This window comes from Panulirus ornatus, chromosome 53, assembly GCF_036320965.1.
Source record: "Panulirus ornatus isolate Po-2019 chromosome 53, ASM3632096v1, whole genome shotgun sequence".
Lineage (NCBI taxonomy): Eukaryota > Metazoa > Arthropoda > Malacostraca > Decapoda > Palinuridae > Panulirus > Panulirus ornatus.
In genome coordinates this window covers 1,127,899-1,154,969 of record NC_092276.1, presented here as the reverse complement: position 1 = coordinate 1,154,969, position 27,071 = coordinate 1,127,899, and the positions used below count along the sequence as shown (strand labels likewise).

Here is a 27,071-nt window from a genome sequence, read left to right as displayed (position 1 = left end):
AATTCAATGAAACACAAATTGATGTTTAAAAAGCGTACGACAAACTTACCTGGTCATTTGTAAGGTTTAATAATTACCTTATTATAAAAACTATTCTCCTAATACATCCTTGTGACACACATCAGATGTCCTCCATTTCGTAATGCTATTGTAATAATGGTCGTGTGCAAAGGTATAATTTCTCACATACTGGTAGCTCATGGGAAAACCTCTTTACGATTATTTCTTTAGAAATAATCAAGATTTCAGGGTTTATATGACTTGTATATAAACTATTATGTTTTTCCCCTTATCTTTTAGAATTATTTCCAGATCCGATAAGCTCACTATAGAAATGTTCAACTTTGTTCAAAATTGTCTTGTTGAACGGTATTATATAAAATAAAGCTCATAATAAGGGTGGTTGTAAAACCGGCTTCACCATTTATATCATTACCTTTAATATTATTTTATTCAATCTTTAAAGAAATATCCTGAAATTTTCTTCTCGCTGGTATATGGATAACGAGCGTTTATTTATTTTGTAAACTATTTTGCTTTTATGGTATTACCATTTATCCGTTTTTGTGATATTTACCATTAGAAAAATATATTTTTGCATATATCTATCATGCTATCATTATTTATTAATTATTCTTTCTCAGAAGTTTAGAAAGGTATAAGAACTTAGGCTTGTGGTGCTCTAATAAACAATCTCTTCCTTCGGTTATTCAACTTCACTTGTGTTATTATTGTGATGATGGGTGATAGAGTCATAAAATTTCTGGAAAGCGTTGGCTGTTGTCGTCGTTGTATTTTGATTCATTTAGGAGAACGGTCAGATTTTTTGTATGGTGATTTAACATCAATTAATGAGACAATCAAGAAGACTGCAAGTCAACTCAACATAGGGAACGAAGAGGTAAGTAGTATATAATTCTTCTGTACATAACTTTAATCTCGTAGATATTTTTCAGCACATCTGTTTATGATTTTCATATGATACATTGTACCATTCATGAAATACAGTGGAGACCGCTGAACAGTCAAAGGTAATCTTTCTTAACCTAGCTTTTAGAAGTTGTGTTAAATTGATGGGTATTATTGATATATTTTATATTGAAACTTCTAGTGATGAGCTCGTTACTATTTTCATGTGTTACTATGAAAAAGTAATACTTTAACTCATGAAAATTAATGTGTTTCTGACAGTAACTGAAAATCAAAGATGAGTATATGTAACATTTTCTCGCAGTTCTGTATGTAGCAGTATTATGTTTATATATAAAGCAGCATACCATATATTTATTCATTAGAAAAAGTATATGGAAAAAGAAACTATTCTCTTTCCTCTCACCAAAGCAAAACATAGAATATTGTGTGTACATTACTTGTATCCTTAATTGCCTGTTTTTTCTGATTGTAGGATGTTTATCAGGATAGAAAATCTTTGTAATCACCATTAATTTGCAGGTGGAAACTGACTTTCAAGATTTCAGTAACTTTGAACATGAAAGCAACAAGGATGCAGGGACAGATATCTGTTCTGAGGATGTTGAAGAAGCTGATGAAGTCATGAAAACGGAAAATAGCACCCCTGAACACACTTTGAAAAAACAAAAATGTGCTGTATGCATTACCTGCATTGGATTGTTGCAGTCGGGATGCTCTGCTGATGTTGTTAAGTTGGTAAGAGCCTCATCAGTATATCATATTTCTAACAAGCACACACATTACTGTAAATCTGACTTTCTTATTAACAAAATTTTTTTTATGTATGATTGAGTTCCCCACTTTGATTGCTTCATATGCTTTGTTTCAGCCCACTGATTGTGCATTACCCCCATCTACTGTATTGGTTCGATTAATTCTGTCCCATGCATGCCAATGAAAGATATTTTTTATGTAAATATTATCCTTATGATATACTCATTGGTCTGGTCCACAGCATCCCCTGCCTTTCTTAATACCCCCTTGCAGAGTAAGTTCGGAGCAAGGGGGTTGTAGGAAAGGTAGGATATTTTTGCAGTTAGAATGACTGGAAAAGTATCTAGAAAAAGGTAACAAGCTGTATGCAGCATTTATGGATCTGGAGAAAGTATATGACAGTTGAGTGAAATGCTTTATGGAATGTTTTAAGGATGTATGGGGCTGGGGGATAACTGCTGGATGGTGTAAAAGCCTTCTGTAGAAGAGCAAATACATGTGTAAGAGTGGACAGAGAGTTGAGCAAAAGTTTTGGTGTACATATGGGAATGAAACAAAGCTGTATGATGCCAGCATGTATTTTAAGGATAAGAGAGATGAAAGCAAAACTAGGGAAAAGGGGTGTAGAGATGGAGTGGGGTTGTTAGGTATGGTGACAATTGACAAGCCTGTCTGCAAATGATACTTTGTTGTTTGTTGAGAGGGATGAGGAGTTGGAGGAGGTTGTACGAGTGTTTTATGATGTTTATAAGCATAGACAGATGAAGTTAAATGTGAGTAAAAGTAAAGTAATGGTGTTTGAAATGAAACAAGTATAGATTTTACAAGCCCTACAGAGTGAGAGAAGAAAGTGTACTAAACTGTGTTATGGATGTGAGGGAAGAAAGACTATAAAAGGTTACAGAATTTAAGTATTTGGGAGCTATCTTGGGTAAGCTTGGTGATATGGAAAGAGAGATGAAGGAAAGAGCAGTACAGGGTAGAAGACTCATTGGGTCCCGTAACAGAATAATGAACGGTATAGCTGTAAGTATTTCTACCCTCCACTGAGTAAAAGCTGTCACAAACGCTCACAAGCATAGAGAAAAATTATTTTTTCCACTTTCAAACCAGTATTTTTCTTTTAAACTTTTTCCAAATGATTCACCATATATAACAAATCTTTCATGCCTGTTGGTTTCATGATGTAAATCCTCATATTCCATGTCTCTGTCTTTAGAAATGTACATTACTATTTATCTGGTTTCCATTTAAGCCAATCATGGTTCTGTACATTCCTCAAGCATCATTCTCTGTTATTCTGTCTTTTATGATGTCTACAAAGACACAAACAGTATGAGAATAGATTATTGTCACTCATACTACTCTTTGAACAAAAGTTTATAGGTTTGGTGATGATAGTAGATTATTTAAGTTGCACAGATACATGATGTCACTATGGATACACAGTTTGAAGGACACAGGGATCTTGAGACTAGAAACACTTGGCTAGGCTATGGAGGAAAATGATTTCACATATATAAAGTAATTCTTCACAAGTAGGATCATTAAGAATTGGAATAAGTTGCCACCAGATGCCATAGATACCAAAACAGCCACTCAGTTATTGTAAGTTACCACTTAACTATATAGATTAAAAAAAAAAAGAACTGGTCCTCTTAGCAGATAACCTCATTACAGACCAGTTGACCTTTTATTTCCTTTTTTTTTCCATGTACCCCATTTCTTTTACCTCTGATAAAACAAATGTCTTAGGTTTTTTTGTTTTACAGTTGAGTGAAGCAATATTAGGTTCAGGACATGATGCAGAGTACTTCACTCTAGCCCTGTCATTTCCTGTCAGTCTAAGTGTCCGAGTACACAGAGTCTGGTCGCTACTTCTGCAGGCTTATCCACAGTTCCCAAAAGAGGTGGGAGTTCACAACTTTTCTTGTTCTCCTGAAACACGAGATCATTTGGAGCATTATTATATCAGCAAAATGATTTTGTTTTAAACATGTATTCAAAGCAAATAGATGTATATTAGTATGTGCAGGAGCTTCATATTTCAGTAGACTTCTGACATTGGAATCATAACCCTGCTGTTAGCATAAACCAGGTTTTCTTATGTAAGTTTATGTCCTGTACCATCATTCGTTCACCCTGTTTTTCTTTATTTCCTTATTCTCCAATAGTCATCTATCCCACTTAACTGTATATTTAGGTGATGTCTTCCATATTACTTATCCGTCACTCAACTAGCAGAAGTTTATAAAAAAAATGTGAACTTAGTGGTATTTAATGCTTAATGCCCTCAAATGAAAGTCAGTTGAAGGAGTTAGTCTTGTGAAATAGAAATAGCTTTCATTCTTCAAGATACATTTTTCAGCAGTCTTAGATTTGCATATGATATATCGACAAGAATGCTAGCACTTTTGAAATTAATACATAGGACTGAAAGCTTAGAATCTCTTATGTTTAGGAAAATTACAGCAGCCTGGTAAGAGATTCATTATTGCAAGGTTTTGACATGATAGTGACCAAGTGCATTATACATAGGCAATCTTCACCAAATGTCGCCTGTTGAGGGATTGATTGTTTAGTCTTGAGTGCGTTGCTTCTCTACGAAGTGGTCCTCTTAAATGCTTACTTGTACTTTATAGGAACTAAAACAACATGTTATGTTTATTCATATCTATTTCTCAAGTTTAAATCCACTTTTAAGTTTGTCACATCATGGCAGGGACGTGAGGATCATGTTGGTACTATCAAAGATGTCTGGAAGAATGTAGTTGGTCCCCAAGTAGCAGCAGCTGTTGGAAAATCATTTGTCATTGGCTCACACATTGAATTTGCCTTGATTGTATCTTGTACTCATATTCATGATGTGAAGGACTGTGGAATAATGCAAGTATTGTGTATTTACAGTTTTATGTGAACCCCTCTTTTCATAAGCATTATGAAGTTGAATTATACATGAATATATTCATCATTAAAACAAAACAGTTTATGGAAATTGGTGAGAAAGTTTTCTTTCCTTTGAATTTTATGACATATTTCTTTGGTATGCTATTATGAGCCATTACTTTATGCAGGGACCAGCTTTGTGGAGCTGTGTTTGTAGCACGACAGAAAAAACACAAGAAATTCTCCAAAGGAGTATATTCTAAGCAGGCAGTAGATGCAGCTCTTAAGAAATTAAATGACCAGGACTTCCTCAGGGTTTGTCCAGACCCTCCATCCATACCAGATGAATCTGTTTCATTTTCAAACCTTCACTGCCACCATGCACCCCTCTACATGGCTGGTGAGATATGCATGTTATTTATTAATGTCAGATCTGCACTTAGTATGTATTTGTTTCTGAGCATCTTTATATGTGTCTGTCTGTCTGACTGACTATAGGGTAATAGGATAACCTGTGTAGAATCTTACAGCTGGGTCTCCTTACATTTTTTTCACTGGGAGATTACTTGATGCTGGTCTCTTTGAGACTGTAGACTAGTTTATGGTAGAAAAAAGTTTTCATAGAAATTTAAGATGAACCAATCTTTTGGCCAAAAGAGACCAATAAATAGCATTAACAGATGATTTTGTGCCTTGCTTACCTGGCAACCATCATATAAGTTATGGTTTAGCATAACCACTTTTTATGCTCTGGTTCAGCACATTGCCTCCCATATACTGCAGTGTTCCATTACATTCTACCCAGTGCATACTGCTCACCCTTATGAATGTTCAGGCTCCAGTAATCTGAACTGAAGCCTCCATCATTCCATCCTTCCATATCCTCCATGAACTCTCCCAAGAATTGATAAGTATGTAATGCAGGGTGCAGCTGAGAAGAATAGTCTTATTCATTAAGCAAGACATGTGGTGAATGCTTCACATTAGCTCTACCATTTTGGATAAATTTCATCCTTGGGAGGTAGGTACTCATCCTTGCTTCCTCCATTTCAAACACAGATCATCTTTTTTGGTATCACTTCACTCATCCTTTCCTAATGCTCATACCATATCAGTACATCCTGGTAAGCCTTCTAAAACAGACCACACTCACTTCCACATCTGACACTGTTTTTCTTACATGTTAAACCCAGCTTATGTCGATGTCATCGTAAGGCACTTCACTTCCAATGCATTTACCCTCTTCCTTTCTTTTGCCTTCAAGGCTTAAAACTTACATTCATATAACACTGATGGGACTGTTATTCCTTCAAACACACTGTACCCATCTCTACCCTGACAGATATTGACATGCACATACACATACTTGTTAATGCATTCATGGTTGTAGCCCTTCTTCCACCATGTGACTTGCTTTAGCCCCCAAGGTTCCATTTATTGTTAATCTCTTTTCAGGTACCTGAAGCACCCCACTTCCTTCAGGTCCTCCCTATGTAAATACATTCAGATTCTTCTATCTCACTTACCTTGTGCACCTCATTGCCTTACTTTTTTTTGTAAGATGTAAACAAGGAATCAAATCCTGTTTGATGATATATTATCTTACCTGTCCCAGGATCGTCTTTAAGGGTACATTGTAGTAACAGTTTTGAAAATTAAGATATACCAGTTTAAGATAAGTGTGGAGCATTATTTAGTGTGAGGAGAGGCTTTCATTCAGGTGCATAGGGTGTTCCAGGGTGTTATCAAGCAGTAATACAGCCCTGAAAGCAGTATTTGAATTATTGTAGGGGTGTTAACTAAGGAATTCAGGGATTAAGGCTCTAAGTTTCTGAGAGTTGTGATATGGGATATAGAGGGAGTAAAGGAAAAAAATTAAATGTAAAATAAGGGAGTACATGGATGAGAGCTGTCTTTAGATGTTTAAAGAGATCTTCATTTCCAGATGAGAATTTATATGAACCATCCTGCTGTATATGTTGAAAATGCATGTGCATATACATTGTAGAAAGGTAGATAGGTGGCAACATGTGTTTTATGCTTGAAATTGTGCTTAGATATTATCATTTCAAGTAAACATAAACTTATGTAACGAGCTATTTGTGCTACTTTTTTCACATTCTGACATGAATGTATACCCTTCAGTTGGAAACTGTAATCCAATTTTTCATTTTCTCAAGGTCGATACAACAAGTATAGCAGAGACTTGCCTCAGACACCATGGTTTGTTGAGGGCGAACGGAAATTGGATTCCAGTGTGCAGGAGCTTCTTAGTCAACCTCTCAAAGAGGCTGTTCATGCAACAGGTAGAGTTACATTTCCTTCATTCATTTATACATTAGTTCAGTTTTCTAAGATGAAGGCTATGGATGAATTAACAAATGAGGAAAGCTAAGGAAATCCAACAGCTCAGCATGGATGAAATTCTTTGAAGATAGTAAGGTCATGCAGAACCTATTTTCTCCATTAATTCTTCTCAAGCTGTTGCTGGATTGTGCCTGCAAGAGGTTACACCTGTTTCACGGAGGGTACATTCTTGTCAAAACTTCTCATTCCGAAGGAGTCTGCATTCTGTACTTCTGGAAGTGGTACATTTTTGGGTTGCAGAAGCCTTTAGAAGGAGATCCAAGGTATCACAAAGAGTCTTTCTTAGAAATTGGTCTTGGAATGATTTTAAATGAATAGATAATGCTTCTCAAGGTATCTCTCATTTGACACAAATATTTCCATTTTAAACGGTGCAAACATGCAAATATTTAGAGACGTTTCTGCTAATGTGATAAGCAAATTAGGAGACAGAGCTCCTTGATAAATGTAAGTTTTCTGTTGTATTTAAATTGGATGTGAATATAGATCTGGGTAGTAACAACAGTTACTGAGTCTCCTTTCAATGCAGGAAGGGCCTTTAATGATTTTCCCCATTTATTTCATAATTTTCTTCTAAATCTTTTTCAAATTTTTGTATGTTTTCTTCTTTTTTCTTGTCCAGATATCAAGTTCTCCTCATCAGGGCGAGAAGATGTTGATGTTCGGTGTCTTGGGAATGGTAGGCCGTTTGTAGTTGAATTTGTCAATCCACATCGTACAAAATTTTCTCAGGCTGAAGTAACTGATCTTCAAAATTCAATCAATAATTCCACGAGGTTGATTCATCTGCGAGACCTTCAGATTGTTGACAGGTGATATATTTTGAGTCTTCATAACGGGATCATCTTATGCTTCGGGATATGGAAGAAAGACTACTACCCAAGTATCTCTTGCATGTTGTAGAAAGCAACTAAGCAGGGCTGGAGCATGTATTTTTTTAAATAGGGGACAGAGGAAGGATCAATTCCATAAGGTTAAGTCATCTGAAAGAACTTCAGATTGCTTACAGATAGTAGTCTGTAGGTAGCCACCAACTAGAGATATACATTACTGGTACTACCCACCTGGGTATCAGGAGAGTTAGTGATGGCTGCATAGTGAGCCAGTACTTTGGTGTTTGTCAAGTTGCACTCCTCTGACCCTTGTACCTCTCTTTTCTTTCTGCCTCACCCATGAGTGGACTGCTAGCATTTCGTTACAAGCATGCAGTCTTTCCTTGTCACACATAACACTTAAAGAACATAACTCAGTCTCCATAACTCATGATTTTGCCAAAGGAATTTGAGAGTTGGCATTCTGTCACTCTCATTTCTTGCAAGCTAAAGGCGTACCCTTAAAGGATTTTACTGTCCTTTGTCCATCCCATTATTAGGTTTTCCAAATGAATTGAAACTACTCAATCATTACAGCTTATTAAATCAGAGGTAAACCACCTTTGAGCAACTAGACATTTTTTGTAGAAGATATGCTTCCATGACTTAGACATCCCTCCTTTCCTTCCCCTTTCTCCTTTTTTTAGGATCTGTTAACATCATAATCAAGGAAAACTAATGTAAATAGTGAGGTTTCCTGCACATGGAAGCTTGAATGGCTTACACAACCAGATTAGTTATGACTGTAAAAGAATACCTGAGAAAATTATGTTGTTGAAGTAAGGGTACAGAAATATGTTGGCTTGACTCTTTGTATTATGCCATTTACTTTTTCCAAAGTTATACAAAGGAATACAAAGAAATTTAAACAGCAATCTTATATTTAGAAATGAATATCCATTCTACATTTTTTTGCTGTTGTTATTATCATAGGCTGCTATACTGAACACTTAAGGACAGTTACAGTGAGAGCACACTTTGTTTGGAAAATAATCTTTTAATTTGCTCATAGGAGGCTTTTGATGTATTTCTACAGGAGAGATATAAGAATTCTTAAAGAAGGTGAAGAAGAGAAAACTAAAGCCTATTGTGCCCTTTGCATAGCACACAAAGGATATGATTCTTCTGTACTTGAGAAACTTGGGAGGATATCTCAGCTCACTGTTCAACAGAAAACACCACTCCGGGTTCTTCACAGGCGACCCCTCGCCACAAGACATAGGATTATCCACAGTATGAGAGCTTCACCTGTTGATGACCACTTTTTTAAGGTTAGTCCATTGAGTAACTATATGGCATATAAAAGTTACTGATATTTTGAATTTTTGCTGTCCATTTTTCATTTTTAGATCCCCTTTCTTGATTTGGATTAGACTTGCAGAAAAAAGATCCTTTTAGGATAGATTTGTATCATTGAAAAACGTTTTTGATAAGAGGAGGTAGTCACTTCAGATGGCCAAATATCTGCCATAATGTAGTATTACTCTGACAGTAGTTTTGATCTTTCCCATTAGTTTCTTACATCTGTTTAGTTGACAGTATTTTACAGCCACAATATTATGATATTTATGGAATCTTCTTCATGCACAGAATTGGAAAAAGTAACATAGTAGATAATTGTAAATGTACTTTTCTGTGAATACCAATAAGTTTTTTCCAGGGATATCAACTGATCATCAAAATGCCTATGTAGTTACTAATAACTTTACTTTTCAGCTACATCTTACGACACAAGCTGGAACATACATTAAGGAATTTGTTCATGGTGATCTAGGCCGTACATCCCCTAACTTAGGCTCAATTTTAGGCTTAGACATGGATATTATTGCTTTGGATGTTGAGGTAAGAAAAGTCTTAGTACATTACAATAGTGATTATCATAAGAGGTGAGAGAGTATACATATTTGATGAAACAGATAATGTTTTGCCTGGGTGCTGATTGTTTTAGTGTCATTTCCACGATCTTGTTTTCAGTGTCACTTCCTTAGTTGCCATCCATTTGCTTTCTTAAAGTGTAATTAGACTGTCGTTCTCCTTTTACCTATGCCCGATATGTAAGATATTTAAACTGTGCAGATGTTTGTGTATAACCAGGGTTTCTGTTTCAGAATGTTGCTCTAGACTGGCCTCCAAAGTGTGCTGAATGATGTTTCAAAATGGAATTAATGTAGGTGCTTTCTTGGTAGACATATTGAACCATTAAAGAGATTAACTAAATTTTATTGTAATTTATCTTTCTTGAAATGAAAACAGATTACCTGAATGATAGAAAGTACTTATTTTGTTAATGAATATTTTCAATTATTACTTTGGTTCATGGAAGGTCTGAGTGTCATGTATGCCATTTTTCATTGGAGAATGATGCAAGTGGAAATAAATGGAAGGACAGAGTTTTTTAATGTAAATTGCCTCGCCCACCTTAGCAAGGTAACATCAAGAACACGCAAACAATGGCCTATTTTGCATACATTCACTCTCTTACATTGCATTGCATTCCTGTCCTTAGATCCCCTTATATTGAGTTCCTACAACATTTGGGAAACTGACTGGAGCCTAGAGGTAGGAAGAGTCATTATGTTGTATGTATGTTTAAGTGGGACGAGTGCATGTTATGTGAAAAGTAAGTTTTTAAGTGTATTCATTATGAGCATTAGGGGCTTGAGGGGGGTCTTGTGATATAATGAACTGGAGTTTATAGGCTTGTAAAGGTTGGAGGTGTCCAGAATACACAAAAGAAAGTCCTAACTTTTACATGCCTGAAGAGTATAGTTTCTTGTTGGTGAATGTCTGGTAGAGTGGAGTTTAAGAATGAGTTTGAAGGGTGGTTGTTTAGTACTTGTCAAATCTTTAGGGTATTTACACATTTTGTCTGTGATATTTGGTGGATTGGTGGGATCTGTGGGTATGAGTTTTTTTAGAATACAGCAGGGTAATTCCCTCCTCTGTTTAGAGCACCATCTGATGTATGCTTTTGCCAATAACCTACAGACGTCACATGCAGTTTGCCAATGCAGCTGGGAAAATATACAATACATTTCAGTCACCCACAGGATATGGAAAAAAGTGTGTGTAATGTCACCTGGGTGGGAAGTCAAATGTCTGCATTCACTATTGTGGTTACTTTTATAATTGAAGAAACAATATCTGAGGTATGAGTGTTGATATTCTTGGTGTAAATAAAGTTTTCTCATTTATTCATTTAAATAGTTGTCAGTATGAATGACATTAAAATGTATATGTAAAAAATTCAAAACATTTATAAAACATACTTGAATACATATATGTTGAGTGAAAGTGCACCTGTAGTTCCTCTCACCAAGACAAAATATAGGTAGATGACCATCATTGTCACACACAAAATACTGTCCCGCAACGGGAATGTGTCTACATAATTTACTTGCCACTATTTGAACAGAAAGATAATTTCAGTATGGCTTTTACTGTAATGCTGTTTTTTATGAGACTTCACGAATATCTAAATAATCTGTACATGTATGTACTACTTCTCTTCAAAAATAATGTACAGCCACACAGCAGTATGATTGCATGCACTTCGTATCAACACAAAATCTGGTCATAGCAAGATATGTTTGAGTGGCTTCATGTCCATCTTTAATAAGTGCATCAGAATTTTACAGATAATTTTGATGTTTTGGACCAAAAGCCATCAAGCCTCCTATTGCCTTCTCTAGACCAATAATATTTGAGCCAAAAGAATTAAAACAGTGTTACTAATGTAATGAAATGAACAAATATAATTAAAACATTTTAAGATTTCCACTATGATGATGCTAAAAAATTCTATATTTCTGAAACTTTACAAATACTTTAATAACTACAGTGTAACATAAAATAATTCCAGTTTTCATAAATACACTGTTGATTACTGCACTACTTCCAAAAAAATAATTATAAAAAAGCAAAAATTGCTTCTACACCTTCAACAACTGCATTTAGACAAAATACACAGGAGAATGTATTTTTGATGTCATGAACATTTTTTGAATTTAATTCTGTCACAAAGTAGACTGGTGCTTATCCTGTGGCGTGTCCAATATCATGGTCTGAACAACTTCTTGGGAAACCAAACCAGAACTCAGAACTGGTAGTGTTTGATCAGAATCAGTGAATGTTTGATCTGAAACTATTAAAATATTTCTATTATCTGAATCATCATCTGTATCTTCAGCAACAGACCTCTCATTGGGCATCCAAATTTTGATGGTAGATGATGGATGAATATTACTACTAAGTTCATCAACACAGCTCTCAGAAGCCTCACTAAGAATTACAACTTCCTTACACTCACTTATCACAGTTTCATGAATACTAGATGACAGTACATCAGCTTTACTGTCTCTGGAGATAACTACTGCATTACTATTAGGAACACTCACTTCTTCATGCAAAAAAGATTCTACATCAACAGACTGAGAACCAGTTTCACCAGATGAAATATGATTAGTCAGGCTTCCTAAGGTTATACTCTCATTTTCTTCTACATTTGCATTTGAAGAAAAAAGGGGATAATTTAGCTGTACATGCCCTGAATCATTACTTGTCAGTGGAAGAGATGATGATCTTTCTTGAGCAATATTTCTCACTAAATGAACTATAGGAACACTATCATGTTCTGAATTCTTGCTAACAGTCTTCTTCTGTAACAACTTATCACTAAAATTACTGGATATGTGAATGGACGATGCTTCTGGTATGTCAGAATCTCCTATGTTTTTGAACACTGTTACACTACTGCTAGAAGAATTCTTGCTTGGTTCATCCAAAATTATTTCTTCAGGTACTTCAAAATAAATCTCTGGAACATTAATTACTTCACCATGACACTTGAGCATATGTCTTTCATAACTTTCTTTAATACGAAACTCTTTGGAACAATGACGGCATCGAAGGGGTTTAAGTCCTGTATGAACCCATTTATGTTTCAAAAGTCCCTCCCTTGTCTTGAAATTTTCTTTGCAAATGACACAAGTGAATGGACGATCATTGGTGTGTACACGTTGGTGGCTCACCATGTTGCTATATTGGTTAAATCGTCGATCACACACCTATTAGAATAAAAAATATTATTTTGTTATCATATATTTGCAATATAAATTTACCAAAAGCAGGATCTTAATCTATAACCTTTTTTTTTATCAAAAGTGATAAGATTCTCCAAGGCAGCTTTGTATTTTCCTCTTTCAAAAACTAAGTAAACATCCACAGAGTTTCTGCTGTGTAAGGTAAGAGAATATACTACTGGAGTGAGGAAGAAAGAAAAAATTGGGTAACATAATCCATAAAGAAAACAGAATTTTTCATATGGATGGCAGGCTTTAGGTCAGTGATATGGAAAAAAGGATACCTAAGAGCAAAGGGTGACTTATCCTCGTATGTGACAATGAACAATATACAGGTTATTCCGAGGCACCAAGAAACCAAACTACCATGTCCGTTGCAAGGAAGGGGCCTCCCTCTCCCCAAAAGTACTCTGCATGTTATATTTTATGTCTAAGTATCAGAGTTACTCCAATTAAGGTATGGACATTTTTGTCCATGGATAGATGGAAGGACAGACAATGATTTCATTATATCCCAGAATTTGCAAGGAGCATGATAATTTAGTATTACTGTTACAGTTGTAGTGATGTTTTTTGAGGGGCAATCATTCACATAGAGTTTAATGATGTCCTAATTTGTAACCCCTCTCCATCATCCCTGCCCATCCTAAGAACCTTGGGGTTATGTAGAATGAAAAGATAATGAAGCATGGTTATGACAGAGGTTCATATCAAATAATGGGGAAAGATGGATGGCAAAGGATAAACAAGCTTGCTTCAACATAAAATATTTTGAATTTAGGTAAAATCAAATTTACATCCAATAAATTCTTAGGAGAGTAAATGTGAAACATAATTCATATAGTACAGAAAATGGGTTTCTTGAAAGTCAGCTAAAAAATGTCAAAAGAGTTCTAAAACTGATATGCAGAGATTAAACTCTCATTTTGTGATGTAATCTAAACAGTGAAGAACTGAAATCTATATTGGTATCAACTTACTTTACAAGAATATTTGCGTTCCCCAGTATGAACAACATTATGTAGCCTCAGTAATGCAGAATCACAGAAGCCTTTGTTACAAACAATACACTTGAAGGGACGTTCACCAGTATGCACTGATCGTATATGCACCTGCAACATAATTTCAAAATCTTTCTGAACATTATATATTTCCTACATTTAAAAATATGCCATGAAAGCATAGACAAAATCTCTCCCCAACAAATATTAACCATCCATAGTGCATAATGAATAATACCTAATTCAGATGAACCATAGCTACCCCTACCTTCCCATAAGCAGGGAGAATGCTTGCAATAGTGGTACTCTTCCAATTTCCATTAAAGGCCATAAGGAGCCCTAAGACCCCATTCAACCCAAGGGAGCCCATGAATGTGTCATGGTCAGCAATGCTAACCACTACACCACAGTCCATACAGTTCTAGCTACTACTTAATAAAAACCAAACAAGGGCAAGGATTACCCCTGCACACATCAGAATGCATGAATCAGACTAAAACAAAAAAATTAAATTTGAAATGTCTGAATTACTTTTTCATAAACTAATTTTTCATACATTAAGCTAGTGAATAACTGCAGGAGGCATGCATGAAAAGAACTTTACTTCCAACTTACTTGCAAAGAACAGGATTTTGAATATGTTTTGTTGCATAAGTGACAAGCAAAAGCACGCTGTTTCTGATGGATGCTTGCAATGTGGTTTCTTAAGTTTCTAAATGAAGTAAGCTGCTTGTTGCAATGACTGCAATGAAAACGCTTTCGTCCAGTGTGTGTCATCATGTGTGCAGCAAGGTCCTTTGGTAGTTTAAAAATCTTCCCACAATACTGAAAGGGTTGAAAACTATAAACATTTTATCTTTATATTTTTTTTTTTTTTTTTTCAAACTATTCGCCATTTCCCGCGTTAGTGAGGTAGCGTTAAGAACTGAGGACTGGGCCATTGAGGGAATATCCTCACCTGGCCCCCTTCTCTGTTCCTTCTTTTGGAAAATTAAAAAAAATTGAGAGGGGAGGATTTCCAGCCCCCCGCTCCCTCCCCTTTTAGTCGCCTTCTACGACACGCAGGGAATACGTGGGAAGTATTCTTTCTCCCCTATATATATATATACGTCTATAAGTCTACCTCGTGTACAGGTCAACCCTTGATTTTTTCCCAAGAAATCATTAATTTATGATATGCCTCGTGTATAGGCCAACCCAAGTTTTTGAGGGTAATGGAACAATAAACTAGGGTAATAAAACACCATATTTTATGGCATATAAAACTCAAGAAAATTCTCACTAAAACTCAACATCCTATAAACTGAGGGTCAGGGAGCCTGAAACATCAAGTGCCAAAGGCAAATTTTTACCATTCATTATTGAGGCACTTTACACTGATGTGTGGGTAGTTTCAGCAAAAACACTGTATATTTCCATTCAAGTATTTATTCAAGTCAATTAGGATAGAATATTATTGTAATACAACAGTTTGTTTTAACTGAAAATCATCTAAAATGCAATTATGGTAGCATTTTTTAAAAACGCAGGAAAGCGAATCGATTGTTTTCATGATTTTATCCCACTTTCCACTGTAATACATACGTCATTTCAGCAAAAATATTACATTTTTGTTAATGTATTATATCAAGCACAGTAAGGATAGAATATCAGTATTTCAACCAAAAACTTAAAAAAATGAGCAACATCTCTTTAACACTGGGAGATTAGGTAGTCTTGTTTGTCATGTATTTTATGTTATTTTACAATGAAATACATCACATTTCAGCAAAACTACTCTGTATTTCTGAGAATATATTCATTCTGGCACATTTAAGGTAAAACATACATTTGATGTAACAGTTTCTTAACTGAAAGCAATTCGAAAAACATACCATCTAGCTGATGTGGAAAAGCCCTGGTCATAGAGGCTTTGCCTTTGCATTGGCCCTTTCTAGGCAGAGTTACCAACTCAAAATTTCAGATGATGCTAAATTCACTCCCAAAAAGTGCTAAACTTGCAAAAATAACAGCAAAAAAAATGCTCTTTGAATAATTTCTGTTCTTTGACATGCCAGATTGTTGATAACAGGTATAACTGACTACTTTAACACTAAAACACTCATCATTATTCCAGATCTCCTAATTCCCAATCCACAATCTCTTCATCCTCGGTGTCCTGGGGTTGTGGTGGTTAATGTGAGAGTCCTGGTTGTGGTTGCAATGACTTGTATGCTTTCAAAGACCCAAAGTTTTTTAGTACTTCCTAAGGCAGTTTATCATCATAAAATAGCAGTTTCCATTTTTTTTGGTCCATACTTGATGATATAAGTAAGTAAGTAAGTAAGTAAGTAAGTAAGTTTTTATTAGTCAAATTGTAATACAAGATATATTACAAAATGAAATATAGCATCTATAGTTCTGATACTCAGTCTATTTCAAAGCCTTGATTTCACGATGTTCATATGACAAGATACGCTCTACATCAACACAGTGAAAGACAACTCAGAGATCACTGAAGGGGTTTTTCTCCTGTTGCATCCCTGAACAAGACTGTTTCAGCCCAGAGTGCTACGGTGCCAGTGTTCTGTTTCAAAGATACATGATGAAGCTTCCTCCACTGGAACTTAATGCGTGTGAGAATTTCTTCGTCACCAGTAACCATCTTTGCTAATTACAGTATTCCAGGCTTTATGGGTGGCAGGCATTCATGTGCACTCAGTGATGACATTGACTGTAATACTTGGATATTGTATGGCAAACGTTGACAAAGCTGTTTCACCAACTCTGCTACAAAATGTATGCATCTTCCTCATATCCTATTTATCATGAAACTTACATTGTGTCATCCTCTTTTCAGATTCGTACCCCAAGTACAGATGTGGGTCTAAGTAGTTCTCTAATAAAGCTGCTTCCTTAATTTTCTGTTTGGGATGAAGATCTTAGGACTTGTGGAATCAATAAATTGAATAAGGTCACTCAGCAGTTTGGTTGGATCCAGTACCTCCACTTCAAACTGCTCATTTACCCACTGAACTTCTCCAAGAATATGCTTCAGGAATATCAGAAAGGTATAGTTTTTCTTGTCAGAAAATATGTCATAGAGGATCTGAGCTGTGTAACACCTTTCACGGTTTCTTGCTATTTCAAAGTGTCTTAAGTTCAACCCACTGCTGCAGTATCCTGACAGTTGCTGATTCAATTGACAGCCATCGATTCTGGCTTAACTGTATTTATTTCAAAGGAGCTTAACCATCATTGATCAAAGAAAAGATCTCTTTGTACCTTGCTTGGCAAATGGCAGACTGGGAAAACCAATAAGAGGTCTCTCTGATCATAAAAATCCAAGTTCCTAGGTAGGCACTCTGCTGCAGCATGAGACACAGCAAGCTGTAAAGGATGACACACACACAATCAGGATCAGATGAGGAACTTCTAACTTAAGCTTAGCTTACACTCAATTGTCAACACTTGTCATCACAGAAGCATTGTCATTACCAACTGCAATAAGGTTTTGTAACTCTAACCCATTATTTTTCAAGGACTTCTTGATGGCATCACATATCCTATTAGCATTACAGTCAGTCAGCTCAACAAGGTCCGAAAAAGTCACTACAATCTTCTTACTTTCAGAATAGAACCAAACAGCGATACCAAATAGTTTCATTACCACAATGTCATTACTCTCATCGATCAAGAGGCTAAACTTCCAACTGCCTATACCAATTCTGAAGTCATGTTTAAAATGCAGGACAATCACATTGCACACAACTGCCCCACACTTCAACCTTTTTAACGTGAAATTCTTGCATCCTTTACTGTCTGCAACTCTTGCTTTGCACAGATCACTGAGATGATCAACAACACATGATGAACAATGTTCTGCAATGAATGGTGATAAATTTCCTTCAGTCTTCTATGTATCATCATTCACTTTTTCAAACAAAATTGGGTTTTGTCTTTAAGTACTGAATGACTTCAGTTTTCTTGCGTTTAGCTGTTTTGCTGTGTCTTTCAATGTCACTAAGTTTGGCAGACAATGGATAATGGCAGTACTTGCAAAGACATTTGTGTCACCCTTCTACTTTTCTTAACCAATTTTCATATCTAGGGTCTTTCAACCACTCTGCTCTAAAACATTGAGTATATTTCTTACTCATCGTTGCATTTGTTAAATGTAATGGCCCGCACACACACAACTAGCATATCATGGCCCACAGATAGTTCTGTTACCATCGAGAGTCTGACTGAACCTGACCTGATCTGGGGACTTGAGGAGGGGATCCTGTGGAATACACCAAACTGAATCTGTTCAAAATTTTTTGAACATGTTCATTTCGATGAAAATGAATTGCGTGCAATATTTGTATTGATTTCATTATTTCAGTAACTTTTGATTAAACTTCCTAAATCACATTAATATATTTCAATCGATGTTTGCATATTCTCATACAGATACAACACCGAATTTCCAGCAACTTAGGATTCGGCACCTCCTTCAGTCCGGAGAAAATTACGTGAGGGAACTTGGAATTACCGCAGCCACCAGACTAGTTTATTGGGCGGCCACAGATGGCGTTGTGTGTAGGGCGCGCTTATTTACATTCTTTACACTGCACTTGTTGATAGTGGTACTGCAATTCTGTGAGATTCTTATCTTATTTTGCTTAAATCTAACCCTGGCTATGGCTTCTAAGACATATGAGAGTGTCAGTTGCGGTGTCAAACGTAAACACCTCTACATATTGATCCAAGATAAAGTAGAACTGTTGAAAAAAATGGACCGTGGTGTTTGGCGCATAAGCTGTGTGACATCTACATTACTGATTCATCAACTGTTTATGATATAAAGAAGCAAAGAGAGAAAACACTGAAATTCTATGCAGACAGCGATTCCAAGAAGCAAATGACGATTAGAAAAACTATGAAAGATGGTGAGAGTACTGAGTACGATCGAGTGATGATGGAATGGTTTCGACACCTCAGTCCCGAGCAGGTGTATAATGCAGACAAAACTGCATTATTCTAGCGATGCACACCTAAGAAAGCACTAACAACAGAAGACGAAGACCCCGCAAGATTCAAACTAATGTCCTATTGTACAAGTAACTGTGAGGAAAGATCGACAAAGAGGATATATGTGTCAGAGGTGGAGGGAATGAGAAGTGGGAGACCAAATTGGAGGTGGAAGGATGGAGTTAAAAAGATTTTGAGCGATCGGCGCCTGAACATACAGGAGGGTGAAAGGCGTGCAATTAATAGAGTAAATTGGAACGATGTGGTATACCGGGGTCGACATGCTGTCAATGGATTGAACCAGGGCATGTGAAGTATCTGGGGTAAACCATGGAAAGTTTTATGGGGCTTGGATGTGGGAAGGGAGCTGTGATTCTGGTGCATTACACATGACAGTTAGAGACTGTGAACGACTGTGGCCTTTGTTGTCTTTTCCTAGCACTACCTCGCGCGAGGGGGGGGTGCTGTTTCATGTGTGACGGGGTGGTGACCGAAATGGATGAAGGCAGCAAGTATGAATATGAACATGTGTATATATGCATATATCTGTGTAGGTATATGTATGTATGTATGCGTTGAAATGTATAGGTATGTATATGTGCGTATTTATGTATATATGTGTGTATGTGGGTGGGTTGGGCCATTCTTTTGTCTGTTTCATTGTGCTCCCTTGCTAATGCAGGAGACAGCGACTATATATATCATAAAAGAAAATATAAAAAAAAAGTGATATTTGTTTAACTTAAATTTCTAGCAGTCCATGGTATACTTTAGACACATGGGAGATGTATAATCAGTGGGTTAAAGGTGTGTCAATGAATTATTATTACGTAACCATGGTTGGTCTGGCAAAATGGATAATCCGGCAAGGCGGTGGAACCAAGAGTGCCGTAAAATCAGTGGTGTACCTGTATATTAAAGTAACACTAATTTTGGCATTAAATACAAAAAATTCTCTTCATCATAGTTTAAATTCTCTTCATCATAGTTTTAATTAAGAAGAAACAAGTTCACAGCAAAGTTCAAGCTCTGAGCAATTGAATATGCAGCATTGATATAAGTTAGCTTGAGCTAAGAACTTTGATATAGACTACTGAAAGCACGTTGCAAGGTAAGTTAGCCTACTGTAAGTTGGTGAGCTTCATCTGCTGAAGGCACTGCAAGGCTTTTCATTACAAACTGGTATATATTTTATGTTTCCATTGTTTACTGGCAGTAACTGGTAAATATTTTTCATGTCTGAAGCTAAAAGTTGCTTGATGCTCTTCCCATCATGCAGAGATTTTAAACTAATGAAACTAATACCCATGTTTAGGTCGACCCCCAATATTTGCCTAAGAACTTGGCCTCAAAAACTCGAACTATACACAAGTATATACGATATATCACTGCTTATTCAATAATGAACATATACAGTTACAAATTAGTCACCAAGCCAACTGAGGCTGGAGATCAGGGTAGAGATTGCTCAAAGGTGAGGGACAAGGTAGACTTCTCATTTTTGCTTGGAAGTAGGTGGTTAATTATGGAGTGGTTTGGGGGACAGGAGTCTCATGTTGTTGAAAAGAATTTAGAGCCAAACATGTTGACATGGGATTTTATTCAGATCTTTGTTTCATCCACGTAGGTGTTGAGTTTTGTGGCTATCTGGCATCTTGGTTGTTCTTAGTGCTCTATTTTGATGAACAAATTGCCACAAGAGCTAGAGATTCTGCAAAAGTCATCTAATGCAAATGCAAATCAGGTCACAGAGGAGTACAAGTACATAAATTGATAAATGGGTCAAAGTATGCAGTGACGGCAGCACAAAAGAGGGGCTGAAGTCCCCTACTTTGAAAAGCAGGGGGACTCAGCCCCCATTTTGCTCAGACTTACTTGTATAGAAATGCAGTATGTTGTGAAAGCTTTTACTCCAGTGAGTCCCACACTTTTTAGAAGCTGCCGCCACCCCTGATATATTAAACAAATAAGCATATGGGTAAGAATTCAACATACCTTACATGGAAGAGTTGCAGTATTGTGCCTCCTTTCATGCTGATAGAGGTCACAACGTCTCTTAAACATCTTACCACAATATTTACACATTTGTCTAGCCTCATGATGGACTCCCTGTATGTGTGCCTGACAACTGCGTAAATCTGCATATGTCCTTCCACATTTTTCACACCCATAGCTAGCCTAGAAAATCAAACAACCAGTGATGAAGCAATAACAACTCTTAAACATTATGTCTTGTTTGACATATAATATTTTTTCTTGTTGATGAGAAACAAAAGAAATTTACTTGCCTTATCATTCTCTGTGTCATTACATTCAAGTCTGCTGGCTTCATTGGTAATACATTCAGCTGAGGATGACTTAGCTTTATTCTCAAGTGAATCTTCTGTTTCTTTGCAAAATTCATCACCATCTCCAGTCTGTGCATAATTGAAATATAATGAGCAACACATGTACTATGTAATTCAAATAATAATGTTAGCTACAAGAGAACTTTTACTTTCTGCTACAGAAGCAAGCTCACAGGTCCTTATTTTCAGCACAAATTGAAATAACTGTTAGCACAGGTACTACCATAAAATCTTTACAAATCCTGAAACTTAATTTCAGATGTCCAAGTTTAATGAATACCAAAGGAATATCTTTCAGTCATAGGAATATTTACCTCTGGTGTTATATAACTATGAAATTCTTCTGACATCCACTGATTAATGTCAACTCCTCCATCTTGGTACTTGACAGTTATATTCTGAACACCATCACCCACTGAATCACGTGGAGTAGGGCCCACTGTTTCCGTGAAATTCTCACATTCCTTAAATAGTACCTGCTGAATGAAACAAAACAGTGATATACCAATATCAGTTATCTGTTATATTTTACAGAACAAGAAGTGTGAAATCTACCAAAGAGTATGGCAAAAGTAAAAAATTTTGCATACCTATAAGGTATATAATGAAAGTAAATGTTTAGTAACACATACAACGTTGGGAAAAGTTCTATTACTGAAAAACCTACAAAGAATTGGAAAAATTCACATCTGTATTAGCTTACACTGAATCTCAATATAAACATCAAATCAGAAAAAATATTGTATGATCAAGTGTCATTATGTGCCAATATGACAAATATATGCTGGAACTTTATGAATGAACAAGAAATGGGAAGAACAAGGTATCAGATCCCATCTGTACCCAATGGGCACACAAATATTTGATTAACACAACCATTATCATTCTAACTTAACAATCCAATGGTCATCAACCTAGCCATCATAAACCCCTCAAAATCTCCCTCCCTCGTTAACTTCTCAAACATTCTGTACTGGCCCATAAGAAACAAGGTGAAAAATGTCTGTAAAATCCAGCATACGCTATGTTCTTAATCTTCCAATTAGATTCAGCAATACACTATAGCACTCTTGAAACCAGACTTTAACCAGCACATCTCAGCTCCAAAGACTTGGTGTATTTTTTCAAAATCTTAAGTGCTTAGGTAGGCAGGTGTCTAATGCAGCCTCCTGGACACATCAGACACCGGTTTGGTCACCTAAATGTGTCCTGTGGAGAAACAGACAATACTGACTAAAGATTAGTTTAATACATAGGGTGACTCACATGCAATTAACCATTCATCTTTTTTGGAATCAAGGTCCACAACCCCAACCCAGAAGGGTGGCAGGACATTATGTGCAGGGGCATCTAATTCCTAGGAGTACATTTGTTACCTTAATAACCTAGTCTATCATAAAGATTATTCAAGGACAGTATTTTTCAAGTCTTACCTGCCATTTCAAAAGCCCATCTTCCTCTTGTTCCTCATCTGCAATCTTTTCCTGAAGGGTATCTGAGGTCACCTGGGTATGGCTAATTCCAGAAACTTGTTTTAGAGGCAAGTCTTGCATAGTTGGTGATGCTGTTACAGGTAGTTCTTTTATTTGTGACAATAGTGATGATGAAGAGGATGCCACAATCAAAGATGATGACTCATACGATTCTTTTGTTGTACTTGCCATGGAAACCTGGGGATCTATAAATGATGTACAAGGTATTTCTTTGAGACTTTGTGACCTATTTGACTCCTGCAGGTAAGATGAATCGGATGCAAATAAATGTGTTATCACAACTGAGGATGATGATGATGCTGATGTTGATGGTAGAGTTAACAGATCAGGATCAATATCTTCCATTTTTGTAAATTTTGACTCAAAAACATTGCTTGTTCCTGGAGGTAGATTAGTAAAATCTTTTTTGTCTACATCTATATTATCTACTAACACATTTACATCACAGTCTTCATTCATTTTGGGCAACTTAGAGTTAGTTTTTAAGATGCAAGTGTGACTTGAAGACTCCTTAGTCTCCTCAAAACTTTGTTCAGATTTCTGCTCTTGTTTTACTTCACTGTGTAATCCTGTACTCTTACATTTTCTCAGTTTTGGTATATTTACCTCATAAATATCTGAACTGTATCTGCTCTTTATTTTTCTGTGACATCTCCCAAGTTGGTTATCTAAATACATTTTTGGTTCAGTAAGGATACATTTTTCTTTCTGTATCTTTGTAAGATTCATTGAAGAAGTTTCATCAATTACTGGCTGTAATCTTGGGATTTTCCTTTTCCTTCCTCTCTTTTTGGGAGGTACTTTCATTATATCACTGAGAGGTTTATCTACCTCTGTTTCTAATACTTTGCTTTCCTCCTCATTCATCTCTTCTAACTTTATACAGTTTGGTTGGAAATAATCAATTAGATTACTGACTTGCAGCAGTTTTGCAGCTTCTAAAACTTGTTCCCTGACTGCTAGAGGTATGTTTACATCACCACAGTATATGAAGTTAAGGATGTAGTGCAAAGCATCAGGTGAAACATTAGGCACAGTGATGTTCACACAGCTATCATGATGGTCATGATAATGTTCATTAAGCACCTGAAAAGACAATTCAAAAAAGCACTAAAGTTATCTCTGAATCCCCAAGTTACATGCCAAATGAATGCATCGCAGGGAAGGATCATGTGACAGCATAAATGATATAGGAAGACAAATAACAAAAAAATGTATAAAGGCTCTAGTGTATACGAACATATATTCATCAATATAAGTATTGGGTGTTATATATATAATGGCCTTATCATTTCACAATAAGAATGTAAGAAGCAAGAAATTATCTACACCTTATTAAGGAAGGGTGAAGCAGCTGCTAGCATCAGCTTATGAGCAGGGAAAGTTACATTCTTTGTAACCTTTTCTTTCGATGAAGGTAATTTGTTAAAGACATTACAGTCTATATCTTTAACATTACAGGATTCATTTCTTATTGCTTGCAGATACACATCCACATGAACTGCTTTTTCTTGTAGTTCATTTGCTACTTCCCAAATATCCCCATTCTGTGCATTCCAAACAAAATGCTTCCCATCCATCTTGAAAACTCTGAAATGTACAAAATTAATGTTAGACCTACAAAAAAAGAAATTACAAAATTAACCTAATTGCAAAATGGTACTGGAATAACCACCTCCTACCATATTAGTGACTAGCAATTAACTTTTACATCGGCACAACAAAAAGTTAGCTTTCGGCCAATAAAAAGCATATTCAAGCTAAACTCCTCACTTGTCCTTACCTTTCATGTGGTTGTATTTGATAATTGTCTGGCTACCCTTTGAAATGAAGAAGAGTGCATTGCTAATAAAGTCACAGTCATGTTTAATGCACACAGAAAACATAACATAGTATCCTTATATCGCAATCTGAAAAATCAACATAACTGCTATAATCACTGGCTAATCAGTAACCACCTCACACAACTAGCTATGACACCATTCAGCTAAAAACCCATGTCACTTACCATATACACCAAATCCTTGTACAACACATGACTGAGCAGATATATTCTCTTATCTATGTTGAAATAAATGCATCACTTATTTCCCAAACATACAAAATCCTAATTTCCTGCTGGTATGAATTTGAGCATAGCACCTGTCAGCCACAAACATCATGAAAACCTATCAACCATATGTAAAATGGTGTCTCACCTGCCTGATAGAAATACATACTATTACAAAGATGAGGGTTATTATCATTATCTTCATCATTATCAATAATATCATTATCATTAGTAGTAGTAGTAGTAATACTGTTATTATCAGTAGTATTGTTATAATATTTTTACTGTACTGTAATCATCTTTATCATGATAATCACTGCCTAGCATATCATAATGTCTGTTACTGTTATTATCATTATTATAATCATTATTATCACTATTATTATTATCATTATCATTATCATTATTATCAGTAGTATGATCACTATTATTTCATTGGTAGTATTATTAATGTTATTACTATCAATCCTGATGTTATTAACCCATAAGGTTTTGACATTAGCTGTCAAGGTGATAATTTTGCCCAAGCTTCATGGTGGTATAAAAGTAGCCTCTCTTGCCATTGATCTCTTGGCCTCAAAAAATTTAACCCCTTGCCCTCCAAACTTGCCATTATCATGCCCAGAAGCATATTGTTATCATCATTATTCAATGATGAGTACAAAACAAGTAAAGGACATACATTGCTTTATTTATATTTTTATCTTCATAACCCTCCCTACTACCAATTTACTTATCATGTATATATATATATATATATATATATATATATATATATAGACAAATTATCCAGATCACACCAATTTTTTCTACATTATCACTGGATTATAAAGAAATTCTAGTTAGTATTGAGGTGCCCCAGTACTGGAAAATTATCAAAAGAGGCCCTTGAAATTATACAAAGATTACTCTGTAATACATCTAAACCTGGAATACTTTTTCTGACTTGGGTTTGATTAGATTAGCCTGGCCAAGGTTATGTAGTTATTTTTTGTTGTTTTCACTATGGGCATGTTACAAAAAATATTACAAATTACAATTGCTATAATTCAAAATGTCCTCATATCATTTGAGAAATAACTTAGAAATCACACGTTTTGATACTACAATTTCACCGAGTCAATCAATGGTTCACCTTTCTCAATCTGAGTGCAACCACAGCTTATATGCATATACATCCCATATCACACAACGAATATTCCTACTGAACGTAAGCGTTATACGTAATTTTGGCCTAAATGTCGAACATGATCAAGCTTTAAGCTACCAGCAATTGGTATAATTACAGCATCGGACGCTTACAGCCACCTGATTGCGATAGATAATGAATCTCAGAATCGTTCAGACATCCAAAACCATCATCAAAGCAACCCAAATGGTAATCTTATCGGCTTCTTTATATCTTTTTAACGATTCTGGACTTCATTTCTATCGCAAACAGGTGGATGTCCGAATTGGTAATTTCATCAATTATTATTACTTTTTGTACGGTCGCACAGTTTACGAAGTAGATCATAAATTTTGTTTACATGTTCAACTTTCACTAAGCAGCTCCACTTCCCGTCACTACTCCTTTCAATATATATATATATATATATATATATATATATATATATATATATATATATATATATATATATATATATATATGTGTGTGTGTGTGTGTGTGTGTGTGTGCGTGTGTGTGTACATACAATGTTTAAATATCCTTTTCCTGTCGTCTGTTTGTTATTGTCTGGTGAAAATGGCGAACACGACGTCATAAACAAAAAAAAAATTAGACCAGTTGCAGTCAGATATACCACTTGACTTTCGGGATATCTGTCAAAGGATTCTTCAGTTCGATTAGGACTATATATCATATATGCACAAGGGAATGAAGTCATTAGGATATTGCTGGTGAATAAGCAAGAGTGTTTAGGAAGAAGTCTTACAGTGTTGTGCAGAAGAGGTAAGTTGCTTTTTGGTCTCGTGTTGCTGCTAAAGGAGATAAGTATGGAATTCCCGAGATCTCATGGATGTGCTTTAGGAGAGAGAAAATAATGCAGAGATCATGTGGTGGTGGTCCTGCAGAAGAGATGAGATATCATCGATGTAGTGTGGAGCTCTTACGTGATGGAGAAGAAACGGGAGTCGCATAGATCTGCTGCTGAAGGATCTCGTATCTCGTGAGCTTTGGAGAGGGAATGTGTCGCTGCCCATCCATGCCACGTAACCTTAAACGTTGCATGTCTGAGTCGCATCACCGACATGGAAGTTTACATCAGTTTATGGTATGATTGATGAAGGAAA

At 35.9% G+C, this 27,071-nt stretch overlaps 2 protein-coding genes across 6 annotated transcripts; one reads left to right on the top strand and one right to left on the bottom strand.

Moving 5' to 3' along the window:
• The first annotated feature begins 668 nt into the window (after positions 1–668).
• Pus10 (Pseudouridine synthase 10) lies at positions 669–16,881 on the top strand. Of its 2 annotated transcripts, XM_071692357.1 has the most exons (11): positions 669–901; positions 1,453–1,668; positions 3,459–3,596; positions 4,409–4,572; positions 4,761–4,972; positions 6,753–6,878; positions 7,562–7,751; positions 8,848–9,082; positions 9,528–9,653; positions 9,920–9,978; positions 16,733–16,881. In XM_071692357.1, exons 1-10 carry the CDS (start codon positions 737–739, stop codon positions 9,956–9,958), a joined length of 1,611 nt encoding a protein of 536 aa, XP_071548458.1. In that variant the 5' UTR covers positions 669–736; the 3' UTR covers positions 9,959–9,978; positions 16,733–16,881. The 2 variants fall into 2 exon arrangements, with proteins under 2 accessions (XP_071548458.1, XP_071548457.1); XM_071692356.1 differs by lacking the exon at positions 16,733–16,881 and having other exon boundaries at positions 670–901; positions 9,920–10,202.
• On the bottom strand, positions 9,502–26,647 carry LOC139765153 (uncharacterized). Of its 4 annotated transcripts, none has more exons than XM_071692352.1 (9): positions 26,474–26,647; positions 24,061–24,319; positions 22,670–23,815; positions 21,551–21,715; positions 21,177–21,305; positions 20,884–21,066; positions 14,509–14,718; positions 13,873–14,004; positions 9,502–12,877 (listed from the first exon to the last, which is right to left on the bottom strand). In XM_071692352.1, the coding sequence occupies exons 2-9, from the start codon at positions 24,307–24,309 to the stop codon at positions 11,828–11,830; spliced, it is 3,264 nt and encodes a 1,087-aa protein (XP_071548453.1). In that variant the 5' UTR covers positions 24,310–24,319; positions 26,474–26,647; the 3' UTR covers positions 9,502–11,827. The 4 variants fall into 4 exon arrangements, with proteins under 4 accessions (XP_071548453.1, XP_071548456.1, XP_071548454.1 ...); XM_071692355.1 differs by having other exon boundaries at positions 21,551–21,712; positions 26,474–26,646; XM_071692353.1 differs by lacking the exon at positions 26,474–26,647 and adding an exon at positions 26,260–26,359.
• Between the last annotated feature and the right edge of the window lie 424 nt (positions 26,648–27,071).

Coding starts and splice junctions, on each gene's coding strand:
- LOC139765153 (XM_071692352.1), bottom strand. CDS start 24,309: ATGGATGGGAAGCATTTTGTTTGGAATGCACAGAATGGGGATATTTGG. Junction 23,816..24,060: donor CTTCACCCTTCCTTAATAAG/GTGTAGATAATT, acceptor TTGTCTTTTCAG/GTGCTTAATGAACATTATCA. Junction 21,716..22,669: donor ATGGGCTTTTGAAATGGCAG/GTAAGACTTGAA, acceptor TGTTTCATTCAG/CAGGTACTATTTAAGGAATG.
- Pus10 (XM_071692357.1), top strand. CDS start 737: ATGATGGGTGATAGAGTCATAAAATTTCTGGAAAGCGTTGGCTGTTGT. Junction 902..1,452: donor TCAACATAGGGAACGAAGAG/GTAAGTAGTATA, acceptor ATTAATTTGCAG/GTGGAAACTGACTTTCAAGA. Junction 4,973..6,752: donor TGCACCCCTCTACATGGCTG/GTGAGATATGCA, acceptor CATTTTCTCAAG/GTCGATACAACAAGTATAGC.